Genomic DNA, 17072 nt, shown 5'->3' with positions numbered 1-17072 from the left:
TAAATAACGATAGCGATATAGTCCAGTTCCTAGAGCCTGGTCACCCAGCGGCGGTAACATGGTCGTGTTTTTATTGCCTGTGGTGTCGCGTCACTTTGGCACTTACATACTTGTTAGAACGTGACAGGCGATCAAAACGCAACCATGTCACCGCTGCTGATATGTATTTATTTACACATAATTCAAGAAACAATAGAAATGAATCTAAATGTAATTCGTGAGGGTAAGTAATAAGCATAATAAAACAATATTTCGAGTCTAATGTACCATATATGTTTAATTTTGTACACAGCATTAAAAGATTTCAGAACTATAGTAAGTTACTTTAAACTATTTACAGTCTGATGTTGATCACTGAAGTGTAGATTGTGATAGACACTTAATATTATTGAATCAATTCAAACATTGACCATTCTTATACAATCTATTGCACACATAGATTCTCAAAAAGATTGCATGCTAAGCATGCATGCATTTTCGTTTTACATTTAAATTAACAACTAGTCCATTGAAGTAATAAAAAAAGTACCTAAGTCTAAATTAGTCTACAAAAGTAGAAATATACACATAACATACTCTCAACATAACCACTACACAGTAGATGGACTCTCGTCGCGACGCAGGCGGATAAAACCATAATCATTTATACATTCCTCTCTAGAAGTAAAGAATAAGTAAATTATGCTCTGCAATTATACACCACTATTTATTTATAAATAATCTTGTACTACATCCTAATGTAAAACAAGCAGCTTTATAACTATACCGATGGCAGAAGACAATGTTTTAACATGTTCATTATAATTAACTATAGATCATACCATTATCTCTTAAAGTTCATTAAAACAGAGTACATTTCTTCACCGCGAATCAACAATTTCAATCACGAAATAAGTAAAATAACACTGATTCACCGCGCAACATTGACCTAAATAAAATATACACTAACACTTTCGTAAAAAAAATACACATCAGTTCCAAATGATTCTCCGTGGATTCTTAAAAACAATATTATCGTCGGGTTAAAGGCAGAACCAACTATTTCATTATAGTTGCTGTTCTAAATTGTTGGTCTAACTTTTGGTATGACCAACTATTCCGTTCAACAAATTTTTAGCAGATACATAGTTTTTTTTGCCTTTGACCGGGCAATACATGTAGTCTGATTATAGTCTAGGTCTAGATTGACTCAAAATCGCAATGCCCTTTCACAAAAAGATCACACTGTCGATTATAAACGGGAGTCACGGACTACCCGACAATTAATTTTAGAATTCACCATCGTGCAAAGGGTCGCAAACTGAACTCGGGAGAGTCCGACTCGACAGTCGACATACCGATTTGATTAGTCACATTAAAAAGTCTACGTTCGAACCCGACCGGTCTCTTTGACGCGCCAGCCATACACTTCACGTCAGGCTGGAGCCTTTTGACGTGAAGTGTATGTTTAAATCAGGGGTCCGGTAAGTTTTATCGGGTCCGGTGGCTAAGGCAGCTGCTGGGGCAGTCGCATGTCCACGTCGGCGGCGGCGGCGGCGGGCTCGGAGCGCTGCTTGATGGTGGCGAGGATCTCCTGCAGGTTGGACGGCAGCGCGATGTCGGCCAGCGGCACCACGCCCGCGCCCGGCGGCGTCATCGGCCGCGACGGCGAGTACGCCTCGTCCTGGAATACCAACACATTACATTAATTTCCCGTTATTGTGTATAGTACTAACCATATATTTTAAGATATAAAATTTTTTTTACTAACAATATTGATCTCAGTTGGTCTCTCAATAAATGAAAATTAAATTAAATTAATTAAGAGCCAATCAACGTGCTCACTAGCGTCACTGGAAAATAATTGTGGTTATTTTATTTTACGATACATATTTTAAAAAAGGGGGCCGCTACGTACTGTATTTTGTATTTAAGTACCTTCTGAATACATCAAACTAGTTTCTATGTTGCTGGATTCGTCAATCTATGAACTCAAAACGAAAACGGCCGTTTTAACTTTGGACGCCTAGATTGACGAATCCAGCAACGTAAAAACTATTATGATGTATTCAAAAGGTACTTAAATACTACATACAGTACGTAGCGGCCCCATTTTTTAAATATCTATCGTTAAATTTAAATAATCACAATTATTTAGCAGTGGCGCTAGTGAGCACGTTGATGGGCTTTTAATAAACGTTAACTACCTAAAATATAAATTACAGTCCCCAAAACGCTAATTGATAAATGCTAATAATATTATACTCGCAATAACATAACTTGTGGACTGCAGTAAGATATCCCGATAAAGAATTTAGTTAAAAACAATGCTATGGATGTGAGACGGGTAATCATAAACGCCAACAATTTATGAGTATGACACATAATAGCCATCAACAAGTTCGACGCGGCTACAACGCACAAGTCTAGTATTCGAGTATAGGGGCCCATTTCTCGGACGGTATAAAACTAATATAATTAGTGTATTGTCATGGCAACCCGTACGATTTGAAAGTTCATGGACTAATATTAGTCTAATACCGTTCAACAAATGGACCCTAGTAGAGGTACCAGTACAGAAGTATCGATGTTTATACCTCGCCGGCGGCGGAGGAGTCCGCCTGCGTCATCTTCCGTATCTGCTGCTTCTGCTCCTCGATCTGGCGGTTGAGCTCCTCCATCTTGCAGCGCAGCGACGAGGGCGCACTGCCGCTGCTGGTGGACGAACAGTACAGAAGTATCGATGTTTACTTCGCCGGCGGCGGAGGAGTCCGCCTGCGTCATCTTCCGTATCTGCTGCTTCTGCTCCTCGATTTGGCGGTTGAGCTCCTCCATCTTGCAGCGCAGCGACGAGGACGCGCTGCCGCTGCTGGTGGACGAACAGTACAGAAGTATCGATGCTTACCTCGCCGGCGGCGGAGGAGTCCGCCTGCGTCATCTTCCGTATCTGCTGCTTCTGCTCCTCGATCTGGCGGTTGAGCTCGTCCATCTTGCAGCGCAGCGACGAGGGCGCGCTGCCGCTGCTGGTGGACGAACAGTACAGAAGTATCGATGCTTACCTCGCCGGCGGCGGAGGAGTCCGCCTGCGTCATCTTCCGTATCTGCTGCTTCTGCTCCTCGATCTGGCGGTTGAGCTCGTCCATCTTGCAGCGCAGCGACGAGGGCGCGCTGCCGCTGCTGGTGGACGAACAGTACAGAAGTATCGATGCTTACCTCGCCGGCGGCGGAGGAGTCCGCCTGCGTCATCTTCCGTATCTGCTGCTTCTGCTCCTCGATCTGGCGGTTAAGCTCGTCCATCTTGCAGCGCAGCGACGAGGGCGCGCTGCCGCTGCTGGTGGACGAACAGTACAGATGTATCGATGCTTACCTCGCCGGCGGCGGAGGAGTCCGCCTGCGTCATCTTCCGTATCTGCTGCTTCTGCTCCTCGATCTGGCGGTTAAGCTCGTCCATCTTGCAGCGCAGCGACGAGGGCGCGCTGCCGCTGCTGGTGGACGAACAGTACAGATGTATCGATGCTTACCTCGCCGGCGGCGGAGGAGTCCGCCTGCGTCATCTTCCGTATCTGCTGCTTCTGCTCCTCGATTTGGCGGTTGAGCTCCTCCATCTTGCAGCGCAGCGACGAGGGCGCGCTGCCGCTGCTGGTGGAAGAGCCGGGGCTGTACGCCTCGTCGTCGTCCGCGGACGCTGTGCAAACCAAACATTCACGTTTAATCTATTGCAGCAAAGAAGTAACCAATTTGCGTTGTTAGGCTATTTAAAACCCGCGTCTTCCTGGGGAATCAATTTTCCAGATCCGACTTGGGAGTTTTAGATTTAGCATTTAATATTGTTTTTCTTTGCCGATTAATCTAACCTTTACGAGTATCGTCTCGGTGGATTAAAAACAAACTTATGCAGCATCGCTACGCACAAAATGAACACGATATGCTTGTGTATCGAGTCAGTATAGTGCTACAGTTGAATCCTAAAGTGATTATGTTGTGTTGAGATAACGGATCCCGTTTTTCCACATAATTGTGATGCGTTTGGATTCTGTTTAATTTTGTTTATGTAATGGTTGACTGATACAGATTGCCTTAGAGCATTAACGGGTTGGCTTAACGTATTAAAAAGTTTCATTTTAGAATACACAACAAAAATACCATAAGCTATTAGTTTTGTATTATATCTTTTTTCCATTAATTTTAATTATTTCGGCAAAGCTAATATGCCTCGCTATCTCGTCCTTTAAAGGCCATCCTTCACGATATTATTCCACTGAAAATTGCCCACAGATCTGCAATTGATGGCGCTTTAGGAACGTTCGGAGAGTCGCATGTTTTGGTAAAAATGTATGTGATGGTGTTTCTGACTAATTTTAGGCGCTTGTGGCAAAATTACTAAATGATTCCATACTTCTGAATGTCCTTAAGGCTCGACTACTCGAAGGTTTTTGGTCAATTTGAAGTACATTTACATATATGTATATAGCGATGGGTGGCAAAGTTATTTCTAGAATAAAATAAAATTTGTTAAAATCCAAAAGTAATTAAAGAGATTCGACTTGATAGTTGTTTAAAGAGTAATTAATGCAAACGATCAGAAGCTAGTTACGCGAAGTTAAAGAAAGGGAGCATTTGGTTATATTATATAGCATTTGCTTTTAATGCTGGATATGCTCTAGTTTGTCATTATAAAATCCATAAAACTATAGCTATTGTCTTTATTCTCTGGTTTTCGAAAATAAAATTTATCATTACTTTAAGCCAACCCGTTAAATCCGTCATTCGTACTTTCTTAAATTGTGTAACAAATAAAATAATGTGATTGGCAGTTTATTGTTCGGTGGGCTGGCAACCGGCACAGAACACAGAACTCACCGAGTGTGGCGGCGATCTTGTCCTTGACGGAGGTGGAGAGCTTGGGCGAGGTGTAGGCGGCGGGCAGCGGCAGCGCGCGGCGGCGCGGCGACGCGGGCGGCGTGTACGACGCGCCCGGCGGCGTGTGCGACCGCTTGCGCGACGAGCGCCTAGCCTGCTGCAAGCCAACATAATACCAACTTATTTGTAACGTACAACAGTTAGCACCTAGATATTTTAGGTACTATGTACAGGTTTCTAAATAATCGGCAACGTCACGCGAGTGATAGGAGTTGCCGGCATCCATAAGTTACGGTAACCGCTACGATTTATCATGTTTGCCGGGCGGGACTATAAATACGTTTGGCTTGTTCGATATAAAAGTAATCGGCCGGTACGCCTTATGGAAATACAAATGGCATAGAACATTGGCCATCTAGGACAACAAAAACTGTTATTAGCGTTAAATGGTACAAAATAAATGCAGTTGGTCTTACTCGATCGATCAGTTTAATCGACAAAAAAAATGGACACTAAAAAAACTTTTTGACAAAAATATATTATCATTCCTACGCGCATACATTGTTATCGGGTTTTAAGTTCATTGCCTTTACAAAAGTCACCACACTCCATTTCCTATTCCACACCAAATATTTAAAACTGTCATAAAAACTCATCAGTCTATTTTTGAGTAACTGCTGTAGTGAATTTTGGAAATATGAGGGTAGGCAAATAACTTACTAAACAATTTCGGCATAATGACAATATCTCGTACACCTACATATATGATGACAATGAATTGATGAACATAAAACACAATAGACGAAAACTCATTGAGCCAAATAAAATAACCGATCACTAACTAATAGTTAGTGATCGGTCGGTACCTACGTTCTGAGGGCCTACCGCGACACGTTCGACGTCTTGGCTCACTGTCACACTTAACGCATGAATATACAAGTGCGAAAGAGAGGCAACACGTCGAACGTGGTTAGCGGTAGGCCCTCTGATTTCATGGCAGCGTGGTCGAGTTACAGTGAAGGAAAGTAACAATTTTGAAGCAGACGGTCAATTAAGGTTGATATAAAGGTTAACCTTAATTAATAATTTTAGCTGAATTTATATTTACAGATTCCTTTAACTCGACAACGCTGCCATGAAATTATAAACATTACCGATCACTACTAACAGCTCTGGTGTGTAAGCGTAGAAATGCACGAAGTGCATCAAGGTAGCACTGATCGAACGCTAAGGATGCTAATCTTTTCGAAATTATAATAGTAAGCATATGATTACGTTAATACAAATATAGTTAGAAATTCTATATGGATTTTGTTATATGAGTTAAAGCAAATAATAGTTTTAACAAGCTTAAAATTTTGCTATTAGCTTCGTTGGTAACCATTATTATAGATTAACATAGAAATTATGGCATACGAGGCGTTACGGAACGCTGATTCATAAGCTAATATATGCCCAGTTACAAAATCGTTCATTACGAGTACAAAAAGCGTTCACACATGTTTTCTCCAAATTGAGGAAACGTTTGTCCAGGCAATATACAAGTAAGATACTACTATTCCCGGTAGGAACAATTCCTCTTTGTTTCCGCTAGGTTTTTTTTTCATATGTCTTGCCTTCCGCTAATTGGTCATGAATAAATGTGAATATTAAAATTATATACATTTCAGTACCTATTCATCATGCTGATTTAATTAGTGGAGGGATGAACGTTCTTGTAATCGGGAAAATAAATAAATAAATAGGGACATATAAAGCAATGAAACCACTAGACAAATTTTCACTTATATTTGTCGTCAAACTATTCACATGCATTCGAGCTTAAAATTAATCTAGCTAGCTTTATCATGATAAAAAAAAAAGATTTCTCTTTACAAATTTATATACATTATCGCATTTGGGAAAACAGACACAAAATAGAAATGAATAAACAGGGTCATATAAAGCAATGAAACCACTCTGCAAAATCCCATTTATATTGATCGTCCAAATATTTACATGGGTACGTCGGTCCTATATGGTGTGACGTACCTTGGCGGGCGGCGGCTGCGCGCGGCCGAGCGCGGCGGGCGGCGCGGCCCGCTTGCGCTGGCGGATGACGATGGCCACCAGCAGGTGCGTGCGCGCCTCGCCCAGCCCCGGCCCGTCCAGCGGCTGCAGCACGCCCGGCAGCGCCGTGTGCGCCGGCAGCGGCACGATGTAGAAGTCCTTCACCAGCGTCGTGTTCAGCACGCGCACCACGCCCAGCCTGCAACCACACCGTGCCAACGCTCTCTACTCGTACTCGCCTATCTCCGGCCCGTTCCGGCTACCATTGAATAAGATCGGGTGCTCCGGAAAACCATTAAATAAATGAAATATAATAAACTACGTTCATACTACAATTTCTTTTGCTTCGACGCGGTTTTACATTTGATATCGACGTAGTCGGGTCGATTCCATGTGATTTTGTATCGACGTCCAAGATATTGATAAAAATTTTCGCATTTTGAAGTCGACTAACTAAGACTAAGCTAAGTTGTCAACGATTTTAATAGCCCAGCCTATGCAAGTGTTAAGTCGACGTCATAATTTCATAGAAGTTTGACTTTTAAAATAACACTTGCACTGTCGTGGCTGTTATAATCATGCCAACTTATCTTGGTTTGACTGACGCCAGTCACAATAATGATTTCATATCCATAATTAAAATTTAGCCTTATATCTCGCAAGAGCCACATATATGATTTGCAATAAGTGAAACCGACCTACAAGCGGACCCACACAGAACGAGCCGCTTCGCGAAGCAACTCGGTCTCGCCCGAGGCATTATAGCCGCGAATTTCCTCGCGAGGCGGCTCGATCTGTGTTGACCGGCCTAATGAGGTTTCATAGTGGATTAAGGTTAGGATAAATAAAGACACACCTATTCCTACTACTGAGATAGCTGTATAGAGCTATGTACTGCATTTTTTCTTCGTCGTTGGCCGCCTGCAACTTTAATATGATTATGTCTTTATTGCTAGCTCTCTTCATCTTGCTGATGTAGTCCCACACCGTGTCGGGGTTTATCCTGCCCACGATATCCAATTCCGTGCTGAGATCTTCTTCTATATCCGCGGCAGTCCCGGATACCTGAGAACAAAATGTAAATATTTTCATTTACTAATAGTACAACACGACACAAATATTGTACAGAGGATGTCTTCTTTTTCACAAGTGATCTCAATAAACATTTTAAAAATATTTAAGACTAGGAACACACAGTGATAGACGGACTAAACAGATCAAATACAGATCCCGTCTTATCGAGTTTTCAGTCAATATATAGAATTGTTAATAGTTTGTGGAGTTGCCGGCTACGGAGACTGCTTACCATCAGGCGTGCCGTATGCTTGTTTGCCAGCACGTAGTAAAAAAAATAGTAGTAAGGTAAACACAATATAACCTCGTGTGCGGCGACGTAGAAGCGCGCCACGTCCACCATGTTGATGCAGCCGTTCCACACCGGCGCCGACGAGTGCTCCACCGTGCTGCTGGGCTCCTGGTCGCTCTCCGCCTCTGCAACCGACACCGGGTTACCGTGGACGCATGCCGCATGCCGCGTCTTTACGGTGACCGTTCAAACGGAACGGCACTCTATTCAAATATCTACGATTTCCATAACATATTCGACTAGTGGTTTGCTATCGGATAATTAACACTAATTATCACATCACTTCACAATAACATTTTAGTAAAGAAATATAAGTGTGTGTGATACAACTTTTTTTGTGATTTAAATTAGGAACTAGTGGCTCTGTGAACTGTAGACCTCGCAAACATAACTTAAAACTGAACAAATGTATGGCTTCGCCATTTTGAAAATAATCCTAATTCCGAATCGACAAAAAAAACTATTTAATCATTGAACCTGCTCACAAAATTTCCCGAGAATCTCTTGAGAATTGCGACCTGTAGTGGAGAACATCCGGACATACGAAAGCATTTTTATCCAAGCTGAAACGGAGCCCCTTCACTGACGCTCGGTCAAAAAACAAGTTGATTGACTCATAAACGAAAATATATTTGTTATATTACCTGCAACTTTCTCAAGTTTTTCAGAACTAGGTTTTGGTGAGGCGAAAGTAGTACCGGGCAATATATTTGTATCCACCGCGAAAGTTTTCGTCGGATCGTATTCCGTATTGCCGTAATCTCCTATCTCATTTTTGTTATAGCTATCTTCATACACATCGTCCCGCGACTTTCTGAGGTCTTCTTCGGAGAACGCGGAAGTGATCATGGGTTCGTGTGGATCATATTCGGGATGCGCTTCCTTCAGCATCGCAGATTTGGGCCTCTCCAATGAATCGGAATCTGTAGATCTGCAGAAAAGGAAATGCACGTAGTTTTATTAGTTTAAACTAGAGATTTCGCTTATACATTGTCAAAATTAATTCAATAGGTACACGCGACTGACAAAAGGTCAGTACCCAAGTGTCGCTGTCCTGTACATGGGGACCTATTGACACAATGATTAGCGTTTATTGAGAGTTCATACATTTTGCTTCTCGCGGTTAGTAGCGTGACGTAAAATAATAATACTTACTCATTTTTGGTGTTAGTGTAAGCCAGCTGTTGAGACCTGGAGCGATGCTTGGGCTTGTCGGCGGAGGCGCGGCGCCGGGAGCGGTCGCGGCGCGGCTGCGTGGGCTCGGCGCGGCGCGAGCGCGAGCCTTCCCGACTCGGCGACCTGGAATGTTCTCGGGTCTTCGACCGCTTTTTCGATTTGGTTCTCGACCGCGATCTTCGCCTACTGCGCTCGGTATCTTTCTCTTTCGAGGAGTCTCTCCTAGACCTATCTTTAGATGCGGCTCTCGTCCTCTTTTCCGATCTTCGTGTATGTCTTTCGTCTTTATCTTTCCCGTCCGACTTTCTTCTTGAAGAGCGTGATTTTCTGCTTTCGGAGTCTCGTTTTGATTCTCGTCTACTTTTTTTGGAATGGGATGAATCTTTAGCGCTTTTCTTACTACTGTGCTTTTTAGAATCGGGTTTCATGGGACTTTCGATGCTGAAACGGATGAAACACATGTTAATATTCCGTTCATAAAAATAGTTGTAGGGAGCAAATTCGACTTTGTAACGATACTTACGTTTCAGAAGAGTTGTCTTTTGACGGTTCTTCAGTAGCTGTAGAGTCATTCAGAGCGGAGACCAAATCTTCTACGGGCACATTCGGGTCTAACTCGGTGGACACCGATTCTTTTGTCTCCATTACCTAGAATAATAAAAAAAATGATTACAAGAATCGTATTTATTAAGTTGTCAATAATAAAGCAAGTATTAATGTAATAAGTGTGTTACCTCTTCACCCTTATGTGTCTTAAGAACATATGTTTTACTGGCAGCCAATAGATCCAGTTCAGATTTCTTTATTAGCTCCAACTGATATTTAGCTTCCTTGTCTCTCCATTGTGCTAACTCCTGACTAGCTAATTCCTCTGGCGACAATCGTACCTAAAACGAGAAGGAATTAAAACGTGCTAAATACGAATCAACTTGCATCAATATAAATAATGATAATAAAATAATACGTACCAATTGTTTAGGCGTTATAGTTTTATCACAGATTTTCTGCCACAGCGAAAGATTTTTCCGATCTTTGATGTTGAACATGAGCGACCTGTACTTCGCCTTATACTTCATGCCGACGTCGCGGAACAGCTCGTGCAGTTCCAACTCAGTGTCGTGAGCGAACTGCTTTATTTCGTCTTCACTAAACTTGGGCCCGGTGTTCTCCGCCATGCGAGCGGCCATCTGTTCTTGCAAGGCTTTCCTCACGTTGTCCCGGATGGGCTCCGCGGACTTCATCTTGTTCTTAGTGTCGGGCGGCGTGTCCTTTTTGCGCACCGCAGCCGGCGAGACTGATGGTGCCTGTAGCGTAATATTATGAGCATGCAGAGTTATAATCAACGTGCAAACACGATCAAGGTTATTGCCGTTACGTATAAGGCATGGAACAATATCTTCCGTAGACACATAAAATATTTAACGAGCGTAAGTTTTTACTTTATAAGATTGAATACTAATTTAAAACTTTGATGGCCAAGGACACTTGGTTCTTGCGATTTGTCATGTATTTATTTATGGCGTCGTCATATTGTAATTTGTAGTATACAAAAGTGGTCAAAAAGATGACTAATTAAATAAAAAGGTCTAACCTTAGTTGCTTTTTCGCTTGCTGGTCGGTTAGCGGTGCGAACGAGTTTTCTGGGTTCAGCCACAGTTCTTAGGCCTGAAGTACTGGCTCTTGGAGTGTCAGGGAATTGCGGCTGCTGTGGCTGTGCTTTCGGCGTCACAGGAGTTTTCGGTGACATCAGAGGTTTCGGCTCATCTCTTGAATACATTAGTTTAGGAGGAATCTCTTTGAGTTCTTTAGGAGTTTGCAACCCTATTTTTTTCGGAATTCGTTCAAAATTAAGTGTTGTTTGAATTTTGTTTGGTTCCTTTGTTGCTGGTGCTGCTGCTTTCTTTTTCATTACATTCGGTTTGATAGCACTGAGAGTTCCAGGCCGAACGACTTCAAAAGTAGGATTCTTTTGTAGCCAAACCTTCAAGTTCTCAGGTGTGGGAGCATTTGGCCCAGCGAGTACCCTGCCAGACTTTCTTTCATATACAATTACCTGAAATTATAAAATAGGAAATCAAACTTGCTCACCATGAATTCAATAATGAAATCATTCAAAATTGCATAATAGTTATAGTATGAAAACTGTGCTTACTCTGGAATCTGATTTTGTTTTATCATGATCTGGTTTTCCCGGTGTTTGATTTCCCAATGAGTCCTGCGCATGTTTCAGAATACACGCGTCGCTGCAGTAAATACTACTGGCGCGGGCAGGCTTCTTGCAAACAATGCAACTTGTCTTTGACGATACGGCTTTGCTCGCAGATGGCGACACCAGGAGAGGTGGTGATTGATCAGTATCAACTTCTAGCTTCTTTTGAATTGTCATCTAAAATACAATAAAAGTCAGCAATCAGTACATCGTGATTCATGATGAGCACAAAAACATACAAACATGTTAACAAGAGCTGGTTTATGGTGCCGTAGGTTCAGAGCGCGGAGTGTTTTGAAATATCGTAGCGTTTTTTAGATCACAAAACCGCAATTAATTAGCAATCTTGAGGCCTTTCTCTAGTAAATCGCGCTCACGCTTTGTGTATTCCCATCTGTGCGCTTCCCCCTGACTATGAGGGATGATATAGCAGCTATCAAATCCAATTCGTGAAATACTTACGTTTACTTTGAATACTAAAATAGTGATCAAATCTGCTACATAACTCTATACTTGTTATAGGTATTTGTTATGATGAAACCAGTAAACATTTTTTCACATTTATGATGTAAATTATTTATGCTGAACCGCGTCAAGTAGATACCTACATTATATGATTTTTATTTCACGAATTGGAATTTTAACTGTTCAAATAGCAACTATCAAATTCGACAATTGTATAATAACAAAGACAGGAAGAAACCGAGGCGGTCACAGATGGGAATACACCCTCGCGCTTACGTTTAGTGAGAGATGAACCTAAACCTATAGGGCCTTACCCTTACCCTCATAACACCCAGGCCAATTTTTGCACTTTTGAAATTGGAACTTATTTCTACCATACTTACTTTGAGATAGGCGTTTTCCGCTTATTAGTAATATTTTGCATAAATATGTCTTTATTAAGAGGTCGCCTATTGGCTTATAAAACGTAATAATTATGAAGACCAGAAAAAGTAAATAAACGGATAGGCTAAATTTATTTGACTTTATACTCACTTTATTTGTGATAGTTTTAGGAGTAGGTTTCGTCTTTTTCACACAGTTAGGACATCGCCATTCGATGCCGTCCTCTTCCATCTGCTGGCCCATCGCTTTGGTAATGTTAACACATTTGCCGTGGAACCAGTCCTCGCAGCTGTCGCAACATATCATGAAGCGATTGTTGTGGGGCTGTTTACATATACACCACAATCTAAAAAAAGCACAATTTAAGTAATCACGTAAAGAATTGGACTTTAACGTATCAATATTATTTCCGGCCTTATTCATATCGTTAAATTTATGAAAAACGTTCTGATAAAGGATATCCCAAACACGTGTACTTGTCATAACTCCCGTGTTAAGATTAAAAACAACTAAAACAAGGTTGTCATTTATAAACGACAAAGAGGTTCATGTATCAATTATGTCAAACTTTCAGATTGTAATTGCATAAAACCTCCTTCAAACGATAAGGAAATCAAATAACACATCTCAAATAACGATAGTTAAACATTTTTTTTAAACAATTTATGATTGTGATGAAAAAAAGGGATAAATTAAAAACAAAAGTAATGAGATGGTTCAATTTGCTATTGCTAGCTTTAGGGAATATTTGCTGTGTATTAATTTCAATTTATTAATTTTAATGTAATTTTGCAGAAATTTTCGGGATTCGAGAACATAATTAGACATTTGAATGATAGCATGTTTTTATAATGTTATAAAACTTTATGAACAAGGCCTTTCGTTTTGTACAGTCTGTTATATACCTATAAGGATCATCTTCAGAGTTCCAGCTCTCTTGAGATTCTGTAAATATTTTATCAGCAACAACGGGCGGCGGCGCGGCCGCCTCCGGCTTCTTGGGCGGCAGCTTCTTGTTGACGTAGGCCTTGGAGGGCGGCGCCGGCGGCGGCTCGGGGGCGGCGGGCGGCGCTACGGGCGGCGGCGGCGCTGCCGGCGGCGGCGGCGCCACTAGCGGCGGCGGCGCCACTGGCGGCGGCGGGGCGGCCGTCTCGGCCGAGGGGGGCGCCTCCTGGCTCGTCATTTGACTCTTCCGTTTCGATGACCTCGTGGCGGGTGCCTCTATCGGCGGCAATGTGATAACGCGACCGTCGCGTCTCACTATCTCGATCGGATTCTTTTGCGGCGGCAGGGTTTTTACCACTTTCGTTGGTGTTTGCTGGTATAGAAGACTCCTCGATGCCGGCGGCTGGGGCGTCGGAGGTTGGACGGCAGGCGCCGTCGCTACGGTGGTGGTCGGTACCGTGTCCACTTTGCCGAGAACCTGTTTGTCCAGTACCTCTTGTAGGTTCTCCGAACTCTCCACCAGCTGCGCCACGTGCATCAGGAAGTCCTCGCTCAAACCTTCCTCCTCGGACGGCAGGGCCCCCAGTAGGTCTAGAGTGGGAGATAGTGGGCCAGCTAGACTTGGGCTGTTCATAGTGTGAATTGTTGAAATATTTGGCTGAGTTTTGTTTAAAGTTGTAACTGGAGTGTCTTGGAATATCTGTGCTAGACTGGCGTCATCAATTTGAGGAATGAGATCATAGCTTTTTGCTACTTTATCGGAAGGATTGATTACCTTATCTTTCTGTTTAGAATATGTTTTCTGTGGAACAACATTTTTGGCTCTATCTATGGCTCCGAGAGGTTTGACCACATCTGATGGCTTTTCTTCTGCCTCCTGTGGTTTAGCAAGGTCTGGTTTCTTGACACCGACAATTTGTTCCTTCTCACCTTTTGTAGGTGGTTTATTTTCAGTGGAAACCCTTCTAATCACGTCAGGTGTGGAGAACAACGATGTCATGTCAGTTAGCAAGGCAGAGACGTGAGCAGGTGTTTTCTTTTCCTTTTTGACTGGTTTCAATGATGGTTTTATTACAACTCTGCTGAGTTCATGGCCACTAAGGTTGACTTCTGGTATAACAACAGGACTCTCTTTGTGTAATACATTATCTGAAGAAATTTGCTTCTTTTCTGGTACATTTTTACTAATGATTTTTTCTTTAACTTCTCGTTTGATAAGACTTTTGTTAGACTTCAATCTGGCAGCCACTTTAGGGCTAACTTTGGCTTTAGCGGCTTGGGCGCTCTTTAGAATTCGAGGTTTTAATTTTGTTTTACGTAACTTGGGAGGTCCTGACCTATCTTTTGTATCTTTATAGTCTGAATCAGAGTCTCTGTCAGAAATTGCATCAGCAGAAGAGCTTGCAGATGATGACTCATTTTCTTCCTCACTTTTTGGTTGACTTGCTGTAGTCTTTTCTGGTTCAATGGCATATTTAGATTTAGTCAAGACTGGCAATGGTTTTGTTAATACATCATTTCCCTTCAAGATAATACCTTCCTGGGGATTTATAGCAATTTTTCTGCCTTTGGGTATGATTTGCTGTTCCAATATTGTGATTTTCTTTGCACTTGGGACTGGTTTTGGAGGCGGAGTGTGTGTGATCTCAATAACGGGATCATCATAGCCAGCAAAGCTGTCAGTTCTCTGTGGAAGAGACTGACTTGGAGATGTAAGAGGTGTGTAACAATGATCATTTTGAAACCCAATCAGACTATTTTCTCTTGTTTCAATTCTCAATGATTGCAACATTTCAGCTCCACTATCTGTAAATAGTAAATATTTAAATTAGTGCAGTAAATAAATAAAAAACAAGTATGGGTACATCAAAATATGGTGAGCAAATGGGACATACGGAGATATGTATGTATAAAAACACAATTTTCTTTAGATTTTAACAGTGAAAAATATGTTGTCATTGTCCCAATATGGCTGTGAAACCGTGCTCAAATTAGGATATGTAACAGGGAATAATAATGTATACAAAGAAGCTTAGAGGACCTCCATTTGCTCTATACATTTTAACATTTTTAACCTACACTCTCAGAAGAGCTCAATAAGGCATACATTTATGAATTTATTATGTACGTACCATACTTTATGATGCTATTAGGCTCGTCATAATAAGCTTAGAGGACCTCCATTTGCTCTATACATTTTAACATTTTTAACCTACACTCTCAGAAGAGCTCAATAAGGCATACATTTATGAATTTATTATGTACGTACCATACTTTATGATGCTATTAGGCTCGTCATAATAACTGTCAACTGAAAGTGTTACATGTGGTATTTTGTCATCCTCTCCCTCAGAGTCAGTGGCATCATCAGGTTTGCCTTCATGTCCGACTCGAACTACACTTATTCCAGCAGCTTGTGATCCATCCGTTCCTTAAAATAAACATAGAATGAAATTGAAATGTCTTAAAAGTGAGTAAAATTGCATGCATTACCATTACTAATAAATAAAATAAAATAATTCTTATAAATAATAACAAATGTGGTAAAAATAATGGCGCCAAAATTGCGTAGAGTAAATTAAGTATACATTTTGACTGTTAACAATGTAAAATTGTAGTGGTATAAATAAAAAAAGCAAGAGACAAGACGCAAACCTAATAACAGTCATTTCTTATAAAAAACAGATTTACTCGTTAAATTATTTATAATTCAGCACAGTAATTGAAGAGCGATTATTTGGGGAATTCCGATAAGAAATCGATTTTTATAGCCGTAAAACCTTAAAACCAGATAAAGTAAAATAGATATGCTCACAAATATTGAGTAAAACCTTAATGTTTTAAAAATTCGTCAGGTAAATGAGAGGCGTCACAGAGAGCGTCGCTTGGGTGTAGTACTGTTTGTTAGCATAGCGTGCCAATGAAAAGACTTTTTTATACGGATAATGTACAAAAATAAAGTAATTAAATGCTGAAATTATTAAACACATACCCATCAAAGTTCCAAGTAAGTTTTGATCCACAGAAAGCGATCCATCCTTGTTTACAATAACAACAACAGAACTATCGGCCTTCGTGGAAGGCCCATTTAGGTCCGTATAGTTCGTTATCACTGTATTCGACATTTTTCATTGTAATCCATGCAACTGCCTTATGCAAGTCCTCTATTTTTAAACCATTGTAGAAATACACATGCACCGCTTCTATAAATGACGCATTCTAGCAAGCAACGCGCTTGACGCCATTTTGAATCCAATCCACAGCAGGGGTCGCGGATCACAGAGCTTTTGCACGTTTAATTGTCCTCACGATGCATGAAAATTTAATACAGCTGAAAATTTGAAGAAATTAGAAATTTTAGAACCCTATAGGTACTGTCATTACGTATGAAATAAGAAAAACAAATTAAATTATAACCTCGCTAGTAGTCGCCTTATTTTTTTTGGCATGTGTCAGATTACAAATCAAAAACATTTATCGATCTTTGTCTATGGTTAAGACTAGCTTACACTCTCAGCATATATCTTGTGATCTTATCAGTAAATTTCAATATTTTCGGCTGGCAATACTTTATTACACACTTTAATTTTATGAACGCAACTATATGCTTACTTTACTCTTTGAACGCAACTTTTCCTT

At 41.2% G+C, this 17072-nt stretch overlaps 1 protein-coding gene across 6 annotated transcripts; it reads right to left on the bottom strand.

Annotated features, from left to right (window-relative positions):
• Positions 1-250: 250 nt before the first annotated feature.
• Positions 251-16909, bottom strand: LOC133519114 (protein piccolo-like). 6 transcript variants are annotated; one of them, XM_061853047.1, is made up of 18 exons: positions 16851-16908; positions 16426-16764; positions 15703-15864; positions 13394-15239; positions 12639-12834; positions 11583-11816; positions 11022-11483; positions 10399-10734; positions 10165-10317; positions 9954-10078; positions 9410-9871; positions 8899-9185; positions 8267-8379; positions 7745-7953; positions 6871-7087; positions 4840-4993; positions 3501-3664; positions 251-1663 (listed from the first exon to the last, which is right to left on the bottom strand). In XM_061853047.1, exons 2-18 carry the CDS (start codon positions 16556-16558, stop codon positions 1487-1489), a joined length of 5430 nt encoding a protein of 1809 aa, XP_061709031.1. In that variant the 5' UTR covers positions 16559-16764; positions 16851-16908; the 3' UTR covers positions 251-1486. The 6 variants fall into 6 exon arrangements, with proteins under 6 accessions (XP_061709031.1, XP_061709025.1, XP_061709027.1 ...); XM_061853041.1 differs by lacking the exon at positions 251-1663 and adding an exon at positions 2745-3167 and having other exon boundaries at positions 3630-3664; positions 4840-4996; positions 16851-16909; XM_061853043.1 differs by lacking the exon at positions 251-1663 and adding an exon at positions 2745-3167 and having other exon boundaries at positions 3630-3664; positions 16851-16909.
• Between the last annotated feature and the right edge of the window lie 163 nt (positions 16910-17072).

This window comes from Cydia pomonella, chromosome 6 (assembly GCF_033807575.1).
Source record: "Cydia pomonella isolate Wapato2018A chromosome 6, ilCydPomo1, whole genome shotgun sequence".
Taxonomy (NCBI): domain Eukaryota; kingdom Metazoa; phylum Arthropoda; class Insecta; order Lepidoptera; family Tortricidae; genus Cydia; species Cydia pomonella.
The sequence above is the reverse complement of the archived record's forward strand: the minus strand, read 5'-3'. Positions and strand labels throughout refer to the sequence as shown.

Coding starts and splice junctions, on each gene's coding strand:
- LOC133519114 (XM_061853041.1), bottom strand. CDS start 16,558: ATGTCGAATACAGTGATAACGAACTATACGGACCTAAATGGGCCTTCC. Junction 12,835..13,393: donor TCTGAAGATGATCCTTATAG/GTATATAACAGA, acceptor TGCTTTTTTTAG/ATTGTGGTGTATATGTAAAC. Junction 3,168..3,629: donor ACGAGGCGTACAGCCCCGGC/TCTTCCACCAGC, acceptor CTTCTGTACTGT/TCGTCCACCAGCAGCGGCAG.